The 19,759-nt window shown below is 42.9% G+C and overlaps 1 protein-coding gene across 3 annotated transcripts; it reads left to right on the forward strand.

Moving 5' to 3' along the window:
- The first annotated feature begins 3,329 nt into the window (after positions 1–3,329).
- Positions 3,330–19,536, forward strand: LOC117419643 (interferon alpha-inducible protein 27-like protein 2A). 3 transcript variants are annotated; one of them, XM_034032631.3, is made up of 6 exons: positions 3,330–3,471; positions 14,882–14,995; positions 15,438–15,470; positions 16,605–16,655; positions 17,448–17,552; positions 18,564–19,536. In XM_034032631.3, exons 2-6 carry the CDS (start codon positions 14,935–14,937, stop codon positions 18,665–18,667), a joined length of 354 nt encoding a protein of 117 aa, XP_033888522.1. In that variant the 5' UTR covers positions 3,330–3,471; positions 14,882–14,934; the 3' UTR covers positions 18,668–19,536. The 3 variants fall into 3 exon arrangements, with proteins under 3 accessions (XP_033888522.1, XP_033888506.1, XP_058847274.1); XM_034032615.3 differs by having other exon boundaries at positions 3,331–3,471; positions 17,391–17,552; XM_058991291.1 differs by lacking the exon at positions 3,330–3,471 and adding an exon at positions 14,141–14,163 and having other exon boundaries at positions 17,391–17,552.
- Positions 19,537–19,759: the final 223 nt, after the last annotated feature.

The raw sequence follows: 19,759 nt of genomic DNA on the forward strand, positions 1-19,759 counted from the left end.
GCTGGCTAATGCGCTTGTGAAATACTTCTTGTGCGCTGTTTATTCCAAAAGGAAGTCTTAAGTACCTATACCTCCCAAATGGAGTGTTGAATGTGGCGAGATATGATGACTCTTCCGTGAGTGGTATTTGCCAGTAGCCACAGCTGGCGTCCAGTGTGCTGAACCATGTAGATCCTGCAAGTTTGCTTGTTAGCTTGTCTACAGTGGGAATTTGAAAATGCTGTCTGCATATGGCTGCATTCAACTCTCTGGTGTCAAGACACACTCTGAGACTTCCGTTTGTCTTCTCCACAATTACCATAGAATTGACCCATTCTGTTGGCTTGTCTACTTTCGCAATCACTTCTAGTTCCTCCATTCTCTCGAGCTCACTCTTCAGCTTGTCTGTTAAAGTTATTGGTATCTTCCTGGGTGCATGCACAACTGGCATTACATCTGTTTTTATCTGTATGTGGTATGGTTCACTGAGGCAGTCAATGCCTTTGAACACATCACTGTAATTTTTAATGACACTGTCTTCCTGGTCTGCATCTTCAATGCTCATTATAAGCTTTACAAGCTCCATATTTACACAGTCCTTCAGTCCTAAGATCGGTTCTGAGCTAACATCAGCTACGTAGAACTCACACATATGCGTGCTGTTCTTGTGCCTGCAGGGTAGCATGCATTTCCCTTTGACTGGCAGTTTGTTTCCCCCATACGTAGATAGTCGGCTCTTTGTGCTAATCATTGTAACGGGCGTATTTTTTCTTAATCCTGTTAACTAGTTCTTCAGGAATTATATTTATCCTGTGCCCCTGTATCTATTTTGAATTTGAAGTCACTGCTCCTATAAAGAACGCGGCGCTTTCTTCATCAGTGTCGCACTTGCAGGCCTTTGCAAAGTGATTTTTCCGATTGCATTTTTTACACATCTTTCCATAAGCAGGACATTGCCCCCTTTCATGTTCGTATCCACAGTAGTTACAGGCAGATATGCCTTTGTTGTATTTTATTATTATTATTATTATTATTTATTTCTTAGCAGACACCCTTATCCAGGGCGACTTACAATTGTTACAAGATATCACATTATACATTATTTCACATTATACAGATATCACATTATTTTTACATACAATTACCCATTTATACAGTTGGGTTTTTACTGGAGCAATCTAGGTAAAGTACCTTGCTCAAGGGTACAACAGCAGTGTCCCCCACTGGGGATTGAACCCACAACCCTCCGGTCAAGAGTCCAGAGCCCTAACCACTACTCCACACTGCTGCCCACACTGCTATTTGTTAGCAACCTGTCTTGCTTTTGATTTATGTGTTCTCATCTTGTGTGGTTTGTTGGAAATCGAGTTCACAACATGATCCCCTGTCATTGTTTTCATTTGTTGCTGTGTGCACTCTGCTGCTCTACAAATATCTATAGACTTCTGCAAAGTTAGATTGTCTTCACGTAACAGTCTCCTTCGTACATCATTGCTTACAACCCCATCTATGATTCTATCACGAATTATACCATCAACAAGGTGTTTGTACTCACAGTTTTTTGAGAGTATCCGGAGATCCGTCAGGAATTGATCAAATGTTTCGTCAGGCTTTTGGACTCAGGTGTTGAAAATGTGACGTTCAAATGTAGTATTTTTTTTTGGAGTGCAGTATTCCTCGAATTTCTTAATTAAGATATCGATTTTGTTTGCTTCCTCCTCCTTGAGAATGAACGTGTTGTATATTTCTTGGGCCTGTTCTCCTGCACAGTGCAGTAGCGTTGCACATTGCACTTCCGGGGGCTTGGTGTCTTTTTCCATTGCACTCATGTAAAGTCTGAATTGTTGAATCCATCGTCTCCAGTTTTCTGAGACGTTTCCTTCAAAATGTAATAGTTTCGGTGGCTGCAGCGTATCCATTGTGTGATGAAAATTCTAAAATTACTTCTGACACCATGTAATATTTGTTATCCAAATCAGAGACATGACAGACTTCCAGCTGTTCAATCAACTCGTTCTTTATTCTCCTCCCCTGTCCACCAGATGGCAGTCTCATAAACTCACGCAGTCATACTTATCATTACAGGTACAGTATTCTGGTTGAATTAAGAGACAGACGTATATCAAGGCTAGTTATTTATTTTATTTTAATGTTTTTGGCGGGGGAAGTGGGTAAAAATGAGTATTTGTAAGAATGAATTCCCCCTCGTCTACTGCAGCTACCTGTATGAGATGTTGCATCAGTAGCTTTATTATACAGTTGTACCGGTTGACTTAAGATTTGGATTTTATTGTACCAGTGTAGGCCTACCTATCATTTGTATTAATTACTTGTTAGATGTACAGGATCCAACAAACTAGCTGGTATTTGGAGTTAAGTTTTTTTTAATTTATTTTAAAGCTGATCAATACTTGGAGTAGCACAAGGGTGTAAGCAGGGCAGTTATTCTAGTTCTTGTGAGAGAAGATCAAACAAGTGCTGCAAAGTTGTAGAAATACTCGCAGCATTCATTTTAGGCACCCAATTTGTGTTATAAGACCAACATATCCGATATATGCACATTTATTAGTGCGGCAGTGTAGAGTGGTGGTTAAGATTCCGGACTTGCAACCAAGTGTTTGGTGTTCGATTCCCGGGTGGGGCACTGCTGCTGGCCCGTATGTAAATAGCTTTGGAGAAAAGCATCTGCTAAATTACTTAATTTTATTTTAGTTTATGTGGATATATGATTTCAGTTCTGTTCCTTTTGTAGTAATGAGAGTGCCAATGTTGAGGCTGCTCGACTTCTTCAAGAAGCTGCAAGGATTTTGAGGAGAGAGTCAGAAAGCACAGCCACTGCTGGCTCAGGATCACAGACTGGTACTGGGACATGTTCACCCAGTTCTTTTAGCGGTTTGTTTAACAACATGCAAACCTCACTAGCTGAAGTACAACAAGGAACCTCTACAGTCGATTCAGGCAGGATTAAATACAGGTAACAATACCCACCCACCACCGTTTTACAGTTACATACACTATATACTAGAAAACAAAAACAAAAAAAAACAGTGACAAATGTGGTCACTGTACTCTCTTAAATCATTAAATGATGGTTATCTACAGCTAAATTGTATCATGCATCGTCTATGTTATGAGCACATGTGATCGAGTATTAATTTTTATACAATGACAAACGAATATAAAAAGAAAACTCGAAAAAAAAACTCGAACTTGCCTTAATTCAGGTCTATCTGCCATCTGTAACGTGAGCGATGCACCAGGAGAATTGTGGGTCCACAGTTTCCATGGCAACCCTGGTAAACAAATATGGTCTTCAAGTTAATGATCCGCAAGCAGAATACCATGTGCATGATCATAATCAGCAAGCAGAATACCATGTGCATGATCATAATCAGCAAGCAGAATACCATTGCGGAAGTGCATGGTAATTTTGGCACTGATCACCCTCCATACTCCGACGCTATTTTCGAGCAGACGTCTGAGAGGAAGCAGGTGAGTGTTTAGAAGCTAAGAACATAAGAATAGTACAATACAAATATAAAATACAATGTAAAAACTAACAAGAACTGTAAAAACTATTCATCGATTGCAATTTAACAATAAATAGTAAACGCTAGTGTTTATTTAAATAATTAAATGCAACGTTCAATAATTGATAGGCACTGAAGTCTACATTCTGCCCGCTTCGCGATTTATGTTGTTTAATTTCTGCTCGTTTGTTTTTATTTCTGCCTTTTAGGTTAGTTTATTAACCCATTAACTGCCATTGTAATTTTTGGAGCATTTTCAAGTGGTATTTACCTTTTTTTCTTAAACTATATTGTTATAACTTTTATTTGTTGTTAACCGCAAAAGTGAAGTCAGTAGTGTATCAAATTCCAAAAAAAAAAACACAGCTTTGTGTTGTGATTTTTTTCAAGTAAATGAATGTGGTCGTTAATGCGTTCTTTCGCGAGGTCCAGACAGCACTGCTAAATGTCGTCCTTCTTAATTAAAATGGTCTTAATTTTAAAAAAATGTGTTTAGAAAGATTAACATTGCATTTTTTGTTGAGGTATTTTAATAAAACCCTTTAGCGGAAATCAGTGGTGAAAGTAAGCCATTTTGTCAGGGTCATTTTATAGTTGGACTTATCAAAACGATTGTTTAGGCTTCATCATTTTTTTATTTGTAGTTAAAAAGAATTCGCAGTACTTCACGTGACTTAGGATGACAGAGCGTGTGATCGCCATGGTAACAGTTACTTGGTAGATCGGTGACATTTAGCTATTCGGTGCAGAAAGAAGCATTCCTGAAATAAAAAGAAAACACTGGAAACTCTTGCAGCTTTTGAAATCTGAGTGGCCTGGAGGTGGAGGATGGGACTGAATAATAATACAGTACCGTTAAGAAATGGAAGTTACTTTCCCCTCTGGCTGACAGCGATCCTGTCGATTATTTCTCTGTTGCTATCTGGTACATGCCTTTTTCTTTCTTTCATCAGTTCTCACGCCATGATTGACATTTTTAGCTGTTAAAACACATTTTCTGAGGGGTGCAGTATCTCATAGCTATTAAAACACCTTTTTCTGAGGGGTGCAGTATCTCATAGCTATTAAAACACCTTTTCTGAGGGGTGCCATATCTCATAGCTATTAAAACACCTTTTCTGAGGGGTGCAGTATCTCATAGCTATTAAAACACCTTTTTCTGAGGGGTGCAGTATCTCATAGCTATTAAAACACCTTTTTCCGATGGGGTGCCATATCTCATAGCTATTAAAACACCTTTTTTCTGAGGGGTGCAGTATCTCATAGCTATTAAAACACCTTTTTCTGAGGGGTGCCATATTTCATAGCTATTAAAACACCTTTTTCTGAGGGGTGCAGTATCTCATAGCTATTAAAACACCTTTTCTGAGGGGTGCCATATCTCATAGCTATTAAAACACCTTTTCTGAGGGGGTGCAGTATCTCATAGCTATTAAAACACCTTTTTCCGATGGGGTGCCATATCTCATAGCTATTAAAACACCTTTTTTCTGAGGGGTGCCATATCTCATAGCTATTAAAACACCTTTTTCCGAGGGGTGCCATATCTCATAGCTATTAAAACACCTTTTTCTGAGGGGTGCAGTATCTCATAGCTATTAAAACACCTTTTTCCGATGGGGTGCCATATCTCATAGCTATTAAAACACCTTTTTTCTGAGGGGTGCCATATCTCATAGCTATTAAAACACCTTTTTCCGAGGGGTGCCATATCTCATAGCTATTAAAACACCTTTTTCTGAGGGGTGCAGTATCTCATAGCTATTAAAACACCTTTTTCCGATGGGGTGCCATATCTCATAGCTATTAAAACACCTTTTTTCTGAGGGGTGCCATATCTCATAGCTATTAAAACACCTTTTTCTGAGGGGTGCAGTATCTCATAGCACTTAAAACACCTTTTCTGAGGGGTTGCCATATATCATAGCTATTAAAACACCTTTTCTGAGGGGTGCAGTATCTCATAGCTATTAAAACACCTTTTCTGAGGGGTGCAGTATCTTATAGCTCTTAAAACACCTTTTCTGAGGGGTGCAGTATCTCATAGCTCTTAAAACACCTTTTTCTGAGGGGTGCAGTCTCATAGCTATTAAAACACCTTTTTCTGAGGGGGTGCGGTATCTCATAGCTATTAAAACACCTTTTCTGAGGGGTGCAGTATCTCATAGCTCTTAAAACACCTTTTCTAAGGGGTGCAGTATCTCATAGCACTTAAAACACCTTTTTCTGAGGGGTGCAGTATCTCTATTAAGCAGAATGGCGAGAGTTCAGCTGCGTGAGTTGTCAGCACATCATAACCAGTGTGTAGTTCAGAGGGTTGCAGCTCGGGTTTTCAGCTGACCAGTCGATTTGATTGGCTGTTTGGCTGTGTTCTGACTTACACTCCTGAATATGCATTTTATTTCTATTAATGTGATTGGTCAGCTGCAAGGCTCCTTGCAAACCCCACAGCCCTGAACTCGACAAAACCCCCAACTCAACTACCAGTCAATCACTCTTAATAACAAGCCTGAAGTATCCCACTTACTTCAAATGCAAACGTCAAATTCTTTGAAATACATCAGAACGGATATTTAGGTTTCTGGTTGTCAGGTTTCATTTCTGAGCACTCTGTCTGCCTTTAATGTTGTAATTAGCGTCATTCAGCCATCTCAGTTTAATCATGGAAAAATGATAATGACAAAATAAGCTCAACTATTTTTCTTTTACCTATACATTCCTAAAACCACAGTGATGATCGCTTTACCGTTGCTGCTTGGAGGTTGTAACTACAACACTAACTGTTTCATAAAACATAGATTTCACCCTCGCTATAAACTTTCTATAGGCAAAACCTTGACTTCAGACTCTACCAATTTGTTATGAAAATGCTTATATGGCGCCCAACCAGTCTAATTTCAGTGCCTAGGCACCAATCAAGCAATCTGTTTTCTGTGGGGAGACCTAATTAGTCTTTCCATTGAATAGGCACGATCTGATTCCCTACATATCAGTTTTAATGGTACCCTCCGAATCAGAGTCTCTGATAACAGGCGCGTATTTAAAATGTTTGCAGTCAAGAGTCACATACAGTTTGATTGTAGTCAGTCGTGCTTGTGATGCAATGAAGAGCACATCAGGGACTTCTATTACAAACTACAGAACTACTTTAAGAAGGCTCACAATGTTTTTAGTAAAAATGCTGACGAAGAAGACAGCAAAAGTGCATCGGCCATGAACACGGGTTTAAAGCAGCTTTGTATATCGGTCAGTGCAGAGACGCGGGGATGGGAGTGAACGACTGACCTTGCACCTGGCTTACACTGCAGGTTGATTTGAAAGAGGGGCAAGTCCTGTTTCGGGTGCGTAACAGCATTTGCGTTCCACAAAGTTCTCTGTGTCAGTTTTAAGACGTGCCTAGTCTGTCATCGTATTGGCATACAGGTGCACTCAGCAGGATCTTAACTGTGGCTGCAGCACTCCTAAAAGGCAATATGTAGAACCTAACAAACATGTCACTAAATTGTACAGTATTGGACAATTGAGCTCCATGTTAGCCTGCATTACGTATCAAACATATTGAAAAGATCAACTCAACATTTCAGATTTTATACATATGAACAACTATCACAAGCAAGTATTACAAACGGGATGAATGATTCCATTTGAGGGTCATTGAGGTTTTAATATGAATAAACTACTGACGATTTGCAGCATCAGCCTGAACAGAAAGAGAGTCCTTTACACCCACACCATCCAATGCATGTTTGTCTATGAGGTGGAGCACTTTTAGATCAGCCTCTATTCATTTTTTTATTTGCTTTGTGCTTCTTTTCACAGATGGCAATGGTATGATCTCTTATTTTGTTCTTTTGCTGTCTCTCCAAGCCTCAAGCTTCCTTCTCCAAACAGTTCTTCTTTGTATGAGTCCGTCAATGAAAATGTCAATTTGTCGATTTGTAATTTTTTTCAATCTGCTTCCTTTATTCTTTTGTTTTATCTTTCACTTATTTTGTCATTTGTTCATCGATTGCTAAAAACAAAAACAATAAACCACCTAAATAGCTTGCTTAATGCATGCATATATGGGTTCCAACTGGCACAGGTTACAGCCTTATTTAAATAGCTTAATTAATGCATGCATAGATTACACCTGGTGCAGGTTACATCTGTGCTCTCCTGGGCTAATAGGCCATTAAAAATAGATGCCAAACAGGCAAGCTTGGGTGCAGCATGGAGCGCAAGAGAGACTAGACTGCACTCTATTTAAAATCCACCTGTTAGTATGGCACTTTGTGCCCTGGGAGTAACATTGTAAATTTCCAGGGGAAAAAGTATATGTTAAGCTATGATTTTGTGGGGGAGGAATGGGGTGCCGGTGGGCTGGAATGTGTGTCTCTGATTTAGCTGTCTAGACCTGACCGTCTGAAACTCACTGTCTCTGTGTGTGTTAACCTGACAGTCTGAAACTCGCTGTCTCTGTATGTGTTAACCTGACAGCCTGAAGCTCACTGTCTCTGTTTGTGTTAACCTGACAGTCTGAAACTCGCTGTCTCTGTGTGTGTTAACCTGACAGTCTGAAACTCGCTGTCTCTGTATGTGTTAACCCAACTCCTATCCCGAACGTTGTTTCCATCATAAAATGAAACACTTTTCTGCTGTTTTCCAACAGGTGGAATGGGTGCAATTTACATAAAGGTGGTAGAATAACTATTCAGTATTTAAATGAGAAACCTAGATGTTGACGCAAATTACAGTTTTTTACGTCATTTCAGGATCCGCCAATGTTGATTTATTTCTACAAGATTGTTTCCAAAATCTCTGTAATTCCTCCCGCCCTGTATGTGTATGAGAGGTGTCACAAAGACGGCCGGAGTGGGTGGCATCAAACATTCAATTGGAATCTCGGTACAACTGCACGTGAATTATTATAGTGTACTCCCGTGACCACACATTACATTTTAACCAGCACGTGAAGTGATGTGTGCCATCCTCATGCCTAAATACAAATCTACATTTTTTTAAATACACGTGAAACACAGACCCGTTTATATCCCGTGTACCAATGACTATGCACCAACATTTACACACAACACGTAACATATAAACATAAACTACGCACAAGGGCGTGGCCACATTGCCACATATACCCCCCCTTGTGCACAGCACACATGGCCTCAATGGCCACCTCCCCCCTCAGTCTTAAAGTCCCGGAAGAGGGAGAAGCAAGGTGTTTCTGGGGGGTGGCCATGGTGGAATGTCCTCCACCCCCCACTTCTTCGTGGCTATCAGCTCCCTCTTCCGGGGCTTCAGCCACACCATATCCTGCCGCGAAAGTGCGGCTGGGGGAGCTGGTCTCCTGACCTCCCCCCTCTTCATGGCCAGCAGCGCCCTCTGGTGGGCGTCCAGCCGCACTGCAATAGGGGGAGCTGGTCTCCTGACCTCTCCCCCCTTCTTTGTAGCCGGCAGCCCCCTTTCCCGAGGCACCGGCCCCGGTGCTTCCTGCGGTCCTGCAGAACCAGTAGTGCCCCCGGGCGAAGCAAGCCAGGCAGCGACCCAGAGGGACGCAAGCCAGGCAGCTACCCAGAGGGACGCAAGCCAGGCAGCGGCCCAGAGGGACGCAAGCCAGGCAGCGACCTCAGGCGACGCAAGCCAGGCAGCGGCCCCAGGCGACGCAAGCCAGGCAGCGGCCCCAGGCGACGCAAGCCAGGCAACGGCCCCAGGCGACGCAAGCCAGGCAGCGGCCCCAGGCGACGCAAGCCAGGCAGCGGCCCCAGGCGACGCAAGCCAGGCAGCGGCCCCAGGCGATGCGGAGCGACGGGCAGCCCCTGGAGATGCGGCGCGACGGGCAGCCCCTGGAGATGCGGCGCGACGGGCAGCCCCTGGTGATGCGGCGCGACGGGCAGCCTTGGGCGATGCAGCGCGACGGGCAGCCTTGGGCGATGCAGCGCGACGGGCATCCTTGGGCGAAGCGTGGCAGGCATCCTTGGACGAAGCGAGGCAGGCATCCTTGGGCGAAGCGAGGCAGGGAGTCAGGACAAGCTGGGGTGCGGGTGTTGGCCCTCTTCTCGGCCTCTGCGGCCGGGCGGTTCTTCCCCGAGCTTCCCTCAGCAGCCTATGCAAGGGCTGCTGAGGACCGCCAGCATCTTGTCCTGGTCCTTCTGGTGAAGGGAGAGGCAGCTCCTGCTCCTCTCCCCCTGATGGTGATGGAGGCAGAGGCAGCTCCAGCTGCTCTGCTCCTGCCGGTGAAGGTGGCGGAGGTAGAGGCAGCTCCTGCTGCTCTGCTCCTGCCAGTGAAGGTGGCGGAGGCAGAGGCAGCTCCGGCTGCTCTGCTCCTGCCAGTGAAGGTGGGAGCAGCGTGTAGTCTCCTGGCGATGGAGGTGGGAGCAGCGTGTAGTCTCCCCCTTTTGCAGGGGACTGGTGCTGCTCTGCCTCTCTTGCAGGGGACTGGTGCGGCTCTGCCTTTCTTGCAGGGGACAGGTGCGGCTCTGCCTCTGAAGGGGAAACCAGCAGTCATTCTTCCTCTGCTGGTGGAGATGGGGACAGCAGGCATTTTCCCTCTGCTGGTGGAGATGGGGACAGCAGGCATTCTCCGTCTGCTGGCAGCTTGGGTCCTAGGGCTGTGGAAGCCCCGACTTCCCTCTCTTTGGGCTGTGGAAGCCCCGACTTCCCTCTCTTTGGGCTGTGGACGCACCGACTCCTCCCTTTTGGGCTGTGGAGGCACCGACTCCCCCCTCTTGGGCTGTGGACGCACCGACTCCCCCCTCTTGGGCTGTGGACGTTCGGGCTCCTCCCACTCAGGCGTAGGACGTTCAGGCTCCTCCCACTCAGGCGTAGGACATTCGGGCTCCTTCCACTCAGGCGTAGGATGTTCGGGCTCCTCTCGCTTGGGATGTGGACGCTCTGGCTCCTCCCGCTTGGGCTGTGGATGCTCTGGCTCCTCCCGCTTGGGCTGTGGACACTCTGGCTCCTCCCACTCAGGTACTGGAGAGGGCAGCGACTGCTCCTCTCCCTCTTGCTCACTGGAAGGCATCCCTCCCATGTCTGCAGCTAGGTACCCCAGCACCACCATGGCAACGTCACGAACTGATGCCGGGTTGTGCTGTTGCTCCCAGTCCTCCCATCGTTCCCCATCTCGCATCCGCAGCGTGTTAATAACCCAGGGGAGGTCACTGGCGAAGTTCCCCTCGGGGTGCACCAGCCAGTCCCATATTTCCCGGGACGGTGGGGAACCCGGTGGCAGTGGGGGTAGAGGGGTGGCTACTGATGCTTGGGGTGACAGCCGCTCCGCATCGTCTGGGGCTGCCTGTTGCTCCGCATCGCCTGGGGCTGCCTGTTGCTCCGCGTCGCCTGGGTCCGCTGCCTGGCTTGCGTCGCCTGGGACCGCTGCCTGGCTTGTGTCGCCTGGGGCCGCAGCCTGGCTTGCGTCACCTGATGCTGCTGCATGGCTTGCGTCCCTCTGGGCCGCTGCCTGGCTTGCGTCCTTCTGGGTCGCTGCCAGTCTTGCTTCGCTCGGGGTCGCTGCCAGTCTTGCTTCGCCTGGGGGCGCTACTGGTTCTGCAGGACTGCAGGAAGCACCGGGGCTGGTGCCTCGGGAAAGTGGGCTGCCGGCTACAAAGAAGGAGGGAGAGGTCAGGAGACCAGCTCCCCCTATTGCAGTGCGGCTGGACGCCCACCAGAGGGCGCTGCTGGCCATGAAGAGGGGGGAGGTCAGGAGACCAGATCCCCCAGCTGCACTTTCGCAGCAGGAAGTATTATGGCCGGAGCCCCACGGAGGGGAGCTGCCGGCCATGAAGAAGGGGGGGGGAAGGTCAGGAGACCAGCTCCCCCAGCCGCACTTTCGCGGCAGGATATGGTGTGGCTGAAGCCCCGGAAGAGGGAGCTGATAGCCACGAAGAAGTGGGGGGTGGAGGACATTCCACCATGGCCACCCCCCAGAAACACCTTGCTTCTCCCTCTTCCGGGACTTTAAGACTGAGGGGGGAGGTGGCCATTGAGGTTATGTGTGCTGCGCACAAGGAGGGGTATATGTGGCAATGTGGCCACGCCCTTGTGTGTAGTTTATGTTTATATGTTACGTGTTGTGTGTAAATGTTGGTGCATAGTCATTGGTACAAGGGATATAAACGGGTCTGTGTTTCACGTGTATTTAAAAAAATGTAGATTTGTATTTAGGCATGAGGATGGCACACATCACTTCACGTGCTGGTTAAAATGTAATGTGTGGTCACGGGAGTACACTATAATAATTGACGTGCAGTTGTACCGAGATTCCAATTGAATGATTGACTAGCAATCGAGTCTCGGTACAACTGCATAAAAGCAGCACGTTTTCACGGTTGGGTGTTCGGTGAGTGGAGAACGCGATTGGAGACGGAGGTAAAGATAAAAAGCATAGTTAAAGTTAAAAAGAATAGTTAAAGTATCTGCTCACCGTGTTTGTCTGTCTAGTCCGTTTTGTTTGTCTTTTTGTTTTGGCGACGTGTGCCGTGCCCGGTGTTTGTGTTTGTTTGTACAACCTTTTTATTTTCTGTTCTGTTTATTAAATCCTGAACGAAACCATTCGCTCAGCTCCACCAAACCACACCTCTCTGTCGTTTTATTTCCTGCTTCTGGTCTGACGCCACCCACTCCGGCCGTCTTTATTTTTAAAACTTATTTTTTTCTATTTTCTCTCTCACCCATTCTCCACTCTCGAACACCCAACCCCGAATGAAATGTGTCTCTATATATACTGTTGTGCTGGGATTCAATTACTAATTAATTATTCACTTGAATCCCAGCACGTGAATTCATTACGTGCAACCTTGTGCTCACATAATAAATACTTTAAATGCACGTGAAGTGATGTGTGCCATCCTCGTGCCTAAATACAAATCTACATTTTTTAAATACATGTGAAACACAGACCCGTTTATATCCTGTGTACCAATGACTATACACCAACATTTACACACAACACGTAACATATAAACATAAACTACGCACAAGGGCGTTGCCACATTGTCACAGAGGCGTGACAGACAGGTGAAATAAAACAAGGGTGTTCCCTCCCGGTGTTATAACACAGTAATAATGTGCAATACAGTGTATAACCGTACTGATTTGATTGTGTAATTGTTATACATTCTTTGTTTTTCTAGATCAGTGAGCATTGTACTGCTAATTAGCAGGCAGTACAGAGAGAGAAAAAAGAAACCTAATTTAAAAGTACTGCACACCGCAAACTACCTATCTTAATTCTGTACAAGGCTTTTTTATTTTTATTATTTTTTTTTAATATACCTTCCCCATCCTGTGTGCACTGCACTTAGGCAAATAAAAATACGCCCTTAGACAAATAGCGGTTAACTTTCTTGTTTACTTTTCACCAGTGGAGTAATCCAGCCAGAACACAGCTCCGGTGTAGCATGAGAAACTGCACCCCTTGAGATAATGCATCCCTTCACAGCGCCGCTGACTTTACCACGCATGCACACCATATGTGACGTAAAGGGGATTCACTTTTGCACAGCTATACCTCTGAGAAACTGCATCCCGTGCAATTGTGCACCCCTACTTTATTATATTAATATTCACAACTTGTATCAATTTTTCATTTATTTACAGTATTTTTTCAATAAAATACATATTACGAGTAAAATAGTTTCAATATCAATCAATCAATCTTTATTTTAAGCATAATACATTAAATACAGTGGAAAGTGCATAATACATGATAGTAACATAATACATGAAATAGTAGCAGCAACACAGCAGCTAATAGCAGATATCAGGCTTAAAGAGCATGGAAAGCAAGAGAGAACAGGTGGGTCTTGAGAATTGATTTAAAGCAATATGTTGAACAACTTATATGTAAAATGTTTTTACTTTCTGAAACACAATTCCATCATGGATCCCATATATACTTTTTCGAATATTTAAATTATGAGCGAATATCTGAACATAAAAATTATGTGTTTGTCCCAGCACTAAAATAAATATAGAAATAAATAAATAAATGTTGAAATAAATAAATATATAGATATTTATGTATTTATTTCTTTATTCATTTATGTGTTTGTTTATTTATTTATTTTTCATTTTGGCAAAGCAGCTATACATGATGTGCTATACAGGGCATCCTGGTGATTGAAGTTCTGCGCTGGTGTTGAGATCATAATCGAAAGGAATAGAAAAAAAAACATGTATGATAAAAAAGGCTATTTACCTGCTAGATGCTTTCAAAACATGCCAAATGTGTGTCTGGAAAAATGGCACTCTGTCAGCAATGGTCAATTATTTTGCACATCTTGTAATGTATCTTTGGAGAAAATGTGATCAATTGCTATTTATCTTCAGAATCACACATTAAACGAAATGATACTCTAGAAGCTGCTAAACAGAACGTAAAACAAACAACAGTGTTCAGAAAACAAACTTGAAAGTCAGCGCATACAAATAGTATTCCTATCGGTTGTAGCCAAGTTAAACCAGTACTACAGGTACGATCCAGCACAGCCACCTCGCTTCAAACAACCTGCTGATTACTTTTTAAATGCAGTTAGAATTTTAGACCCGAATAGACACGTTTTAATTTCTTTTGACTAGGTACTAATAAAATAAATTCCTGGATGGGACAAACAACATGACAACAAAAGTGCCGCTTTATTAAGAATGCCAGATGCCCTTGAGGGTAAGCGAGTTTTGGGACTGTTTCTAATCGATTTCCACATCTGTATAACTTGGCAAAGCTTTGCCTTACACTTCCTACCAATTCAGTGGATGCAGACGTGCAGTCTCAACATATGGGCAAGTCCACACCAGACAGAGAATGTAAGCAGAAACTGCTGGGGGATGTTGCATGCTTGCCTTTAACAAATGACAACACTGTTTTAGTAAGGAAGCGAGTACTGTACCACTATTTTTAGGCTTTTAGTGCTCTGAAATATTATCTACTTTAGGTTTATTTAATGTTTAACAGGTTCGCGAAATGCCTGCAAAATCCGAATTTTATTCCATAAGCTACCCGGGAAAAATATGTACATTCTCTGCGATTTAAGTAGCCCCATATTTAATGGTACCTTTAACAGTCTCCCAGTATCCACACTGAGGGAGAAGCGCTAATGCAAGGAGCCAGTGTGGACCAGTGGTTAAAGTCCAGGGCTTGTAACCAGAAGGTCACCGCTTCAAATCCCATCTCTGCCACTGACTGACTCGCTGTGACCCTGAGCAAGTCACTTAACTTCCTTGTGCTCCATCCTGCGGTTAAGATGTTAAATCAATGTCCTATTGTAAGTGACTCTGCATATAATGCACAGTTTCCAGCCTGCCTCTGTAAAGTGCTTTGTGATGGTGGTCCGCTATGAAAGGCGCTATATAAAGATATTATTATTATTATCTCTTTGATACAGGACTGACTGATACAAATACTACCTAACCGAAGTACTAACTTCAGGACTTCAGAATGTCGCTGAAGAAGTTTGCCACTTTCTTCATCTTCCTGATCTGCACATCATTCACCCAAGGCAAGGCTTGTAATTCATTATGAATAATTATAATAATGATAATACTGGAAAACGTGTTTTTGTAAACCAAAGCTACGACTTGAGAGCATCCTGACACAGCAGCATTTTCTGAGGGAATCTCACAGAACCGCTTTGTAGCAGCACTGCACATTGCTCTGAATTGGTTCTTACTTGTTTTATACGTTACAATGATCTGAAAATGTCCATTTGCCTTTACACTTACCCCTATCATAGTGACTGAAACTTGTAGATCAGACTGCTTTCATACCCTGAATAGTTCTGCAGGGAATTTACCAAGACAACATGTCATAGTTAAACACATTCTCCCTTTTAATTACATGTTGCCTGCATTTTGTGGCCAGGTTTAATGAGTTGGTTTTACAATATGTGCTGTTTGTTCCACTGATAACCTCTTTAACTTTTCTGTGTGTTTTTTTTCTAGGATGGTCTTGGGGGAAGCAGCAGAAGGCAAAAGGTTAGGTAACAAAATGTTGTACAATTCTACAGTTCTGCGGGTTTTCTTTTTTTAAGCGGTTGGATGTTTGTCAGATCTTTGCGCAGTCAACCTTTCCTACTTTAATTCTGGAATGTGTTATTGGTAAATTCAGCAAAGTTAAGTTAATGTGTTTGATCGATTCCACCTAGAACATGTTCTAGTCTTACAATGAGCAGCATGTTCTGCGTGTTGGAGCGTTCTGTCCTGTACGTTTCTGGGAAAGCTGCGCTCATGCCAGTTGTATAAATGGTGATACTGTTAAGGATCACAGACAATAAAAAGAGTTTCCAAATTGATGTGTGTCACACTTCACATGTTTGCATATACCTGGAGAACCATTATCCAATTGTCATGAAACGATATTAACATTATTTAGCTTAAAGAGTAAGTAGCTGGGTTCTGATAAATCTAGAGCTACCTGTCCCCACGTGTTGCTATAACTGTTTAAATAACACACCTGCCATTTTTCTTTTCATTGTTAACATCCTGACAACTTTTTACACTTAGAACGTTAGTCTGTTTCGTGCACTCATAGTGTAGGGGTTATTGCCCACATTGTCAAACCCGTCTGGGAGTTTTACTCTTGGAGCGCTACAATACATTGGGTGAAAAGTTTTATGTTGCAATGTTTGTCAGTTCCATTTTTGTATTTGTACAAGGAAACTGATAACTTCTTTCACTTTGTTTTGTTTTTTTCTAGGATGGCAAAAGGTTAGGGCACAAACTTTTACACAGTACAAGCACTTGTATGAAAGAACAAGCTGTGATGATGGGAATACTGTTTTATTTGTACTGCCTTACCAGAAAGTACTGGCAACAGTACTGTTCAAGACAGACATTGGCATAGCAGCCGGCATCATGTTTGGGTGTATTTTATTATACCAGTTACAAGCTCCCAGTGCCAAATTCAATTTAGGGGCGAGATGAAAGTGCATGAAGTTACTGGTATTTATTGATTTATTTAAAGTCTGTTTCAATTGATTTTTTAATAGGTCTTAAACAATACAGAATGCCACTTATTATTTTGAAAAGCTGTCCACATATTGCTTCCATTGCTGAATATGTTTCTCCCCATTGACAATACACTTAACCCAAAAACTTCACTTTATCTAGAGGAAGACGGGTGGTCTTGGAAAGCAGTTGCTGGAATGGGAGCGGGTGCAGGTAAGCCTGACTGCTGAAGTGTAAGAACAATCCTAGAATTGATCATTTCGAGTTTATCTAGGTTGATTAGTTCTCATATAAAAATCATTTTATTGACTTTACTCTGAACACACATACACATGCTAGACACAAGGAATGTTTAATCAATAGTAGTATTTTATTAAGTACACATATTAAAAAGAAATCAGAAAAGTCAGAAAGTCAGTCTCTTAGTTTCTAAACACAAAAACACAAGTCAAAGCTCTCTCACAACACCACACTTCCACTGCATCTCCCCTTCAAGAGTCACATGAAGGAACACAGAAACATGTGACTCATTGGAAAAGCAACCATTGGTTACTGAGTAGGAGAGCCAAGGCTTCTGGGAGTTTGAGTTCTTGTAAAACTCCCAGACGCGCCTCAGTAACTTATTATCCAATGACTCGCTTGTTTTCAGTGTCTCTTCCTTCCTTCATGTGACCTCACCTTGAAGTAGAATGCACTGAAATATCTGGAAGGAGCGATTAGTACATTTATTACATTATTCAAAACAAACCATAATATCTAATATACGTTTACCATTATGTACTGTATGTGTGTTTATATAGAAAACATGAGGGAAACACAATTATAATAATTCCTGTTTGGTAATATTCACTGTAAGGGAACAAAAGTGGCTCGCCAGTCGATTCTCCCTGTCGATCTCCCCCACTGACTCCCACACTACTACACACTGATATCTCACTCTCTCTTTAGCTGTAGCTTTGGTCGCTGCCCCGGCTGTTCTAACTGCGGCTGGCTTCACATCTGCAGGCATCGCTGCAGGATCTGTTGCTGCTAAAGCAATGTCCGTCGCAGCTACCTACAGTGGAGGAGGAGTTGTGAGCGGGGGTGTGGTTGCCACTCTGCAGTCTGCAGGTAAGCAGCAACAGGGTACTGATTAACCCTTAGCAGTCCATTTATTCAGTGCGTCTCAGGCGCGTCCGGTCCAATTTATTTTCACACGCACAGTTTATTTTAGACGTGGTGTTTACATTTTTTTTTACACAGTAAAACAGGTTTAAAATGCACTGCATATCAACAGGACACCCAGTACTGCATCTCCAGCCCCCGCCCCACCCCTTGTTTGCTGCATTTTTCACATACCTCTTCATAGTAGTGCATACCGATAAATCATTGCCTGATCACTCGTTTTATCACCAAACTCCTCAATAATGCGATCCAAGTCACTATTTTATTACTATAACATTTAAAAAAAGCTCTGCAAATGTCTGTGATATTCTTTGAGCGCTGGATGCAGAAGCAGCTATCTTGTTTGTTTATGTCCGTGTTATCTATGTGATACCGGGGCTATCAGTATTCATGAGATACGCCCCTTTTTTTCGGCTTCTCTCAGCTCCTATCGATCTCACTCGGCCATTGAATGGTTTTCTTGGCTTTTTCCGGGGAAAAAACGACTAGAGACCTGTTTTTTGCGTACATAGGACCGCAAAGGGTTAAAACTATATGTGGGGGTAGTGTTATACATTAGGAAGAGCTAGCCCTCGCTGTGAGAGCTGTGTGTGAACCACAACCATCATTGTGATCAGTCTGTGAATGGGGCGTATGAAGGGTGGGGATTATAAAAAGAAAAGGGGACTAAACTGAGAAAGGAAGAAAAGGAAAATAGAAGATGAGGTAGGGATGATCTGTTGATAAAGAGCTGTGACTTTGGTAATTTTTGTTTACGTTGACTGAGGCACACACACTGGTCAGCTGAATTGCTGAAAATAGCTGTCCATTCCAGGTGTTTTCAATTATTAGCACACAGGAGTTATCAATTATAACACACAAACTACTGTTATTGACAATTTCAGTTGTCTGGAAAAAAATTGCATAAGAAACTGCTTGTGTATCTCTGTCCTAAAGTCAACTATTTTCTTCCTCCAGGTGCCGCTGGGATGGGAGTTGCTGCAAAAACAGTTGTTTGTGCTGCTGGTGGTGTTTTGGGATATTTCGGTGGGAAGGATAAGAAGGACTCACAAGAGGAGTAACAAGAGGAGTAACAAGAGCAGACGCAGGCACTCAGTCTGAATTATATAGCCGCTTTGCTTATGAAGTTAGACGTTTCACAGCAGCACTAAAGTGAAACCTTGTGAGAAAATTAGGCAAACACTAAAGCAGGGGTGTCAAGTTTAAGCATGGAAATACAAAAAGAAACTAAATAAAATCGATGACGAACGTTTTGACTTTCTCAATGTCTTTATTGAAAATAAATATCCTATCTTTTAAATGCCTTAAATTAAACAACTGAAAGAAACAGTAATAAAACCTCACTCCCTTTGACAAAGACTTATTCAAATGTTTGTCTAATTTTAAGACTGCTGCTTATCTTACAGTGGTGTGGTTGTAGGGGTGGGAAGCAATGCTTTAAAATACTTGTCTTACCTCTCATTAGCACTAGCAATGTTATTAATGGTCTTTGATTGTTTTTTGAAGATATTTCAAAATAGGTAAATACAGTAGCTCCTACTTCCTGGTAAAAAAGAATTTAAAAAATCACTTCCTGCTCTGTAGCTCCATATCACTCCAATGGTCTCCCTGCAATCAGGTCACGTGACCTGCTGCACAGAAGTGATTAGATACCAGGAAGATCCCAAATTAAAGCATAAAAAACAAGTAATGAACCAAAAACACAAGAAAAGGGGCCAGAGATAGCACTGCTAGTGCTAATAAGGAGTGAGAAATATGATTTTGAAACCTTAGCACTCATTTACACTGTACTAAAACTTCTAGTTTCAGTACAGTGGTATAGCGGTACTAAGCAGTATCATGTAGTGTCTGCTGTAAGGGTCATATTGTTAAATTGTGCATTTTTATGTGCTGTGCGTTTTACTCATTAAAAGAACAGATTGCAATCAGATTGTGTGTTTGTTTTTATTTTGTATTTTGTATTTTAATAAAAAGAGAGATGCTTTGAAACATAAATATCCAGTTCTGACAGTACAGATGAGCAGTAAGCCTGAGCTTGGAGTTATTAAAACTAAGATTATTTAATTAATTTATATATTTTATATGTCACTATCAAAATCTGGAACAAGACTAACAGTGAAGCAGAGATGGGGTGTGTGAGGAAGCTGCTCCCA

Source organism: Acipenser ruthenus, chromosome 18 (assembly GCF_902713425.1).
Source record: "Acipenser ruthenus chromosome 18, fAciRut3.2 maternal haplotype, whole genome shotgun sequence".
In the NCBI taxonomy this organism is placed as follows: domain Eukaryota; kingdom Metazoa; phylum Chordata; class Actinopteri; order Acipenseriformes; family Acipenseridae; genus Acipenser; species Acipenser ruthenus.

What these genes read in the sequence shown, in the direction of transcription:
- LOC117419643 (XM_034032615.3), top strand. Translation starts at nt 14,935, where the DNA reads ATGTCGCTGAAGAAGTTTGCCACTTTCTTCATCTTCCTGATCTGCACA. An exon ending in CTGCACATCATTCACCCAAG is followed by an intron (nt 14,996 to 15,437) that starts GCAAGGCTTGTA and finishes TTTTTTTTCTAG; the next exon opens with GATGGTCTTGGGGGAAGCAG. An exon ending in TGCCACTCTGCAGTCTGCAG is followed by an intron (nt 17,553 to 18,563) that starts GTAAGCAGCAAC and finishes TTCTTCCTCCAG; the next exon opens with GTGCCGCTGGGATGGGAGTT.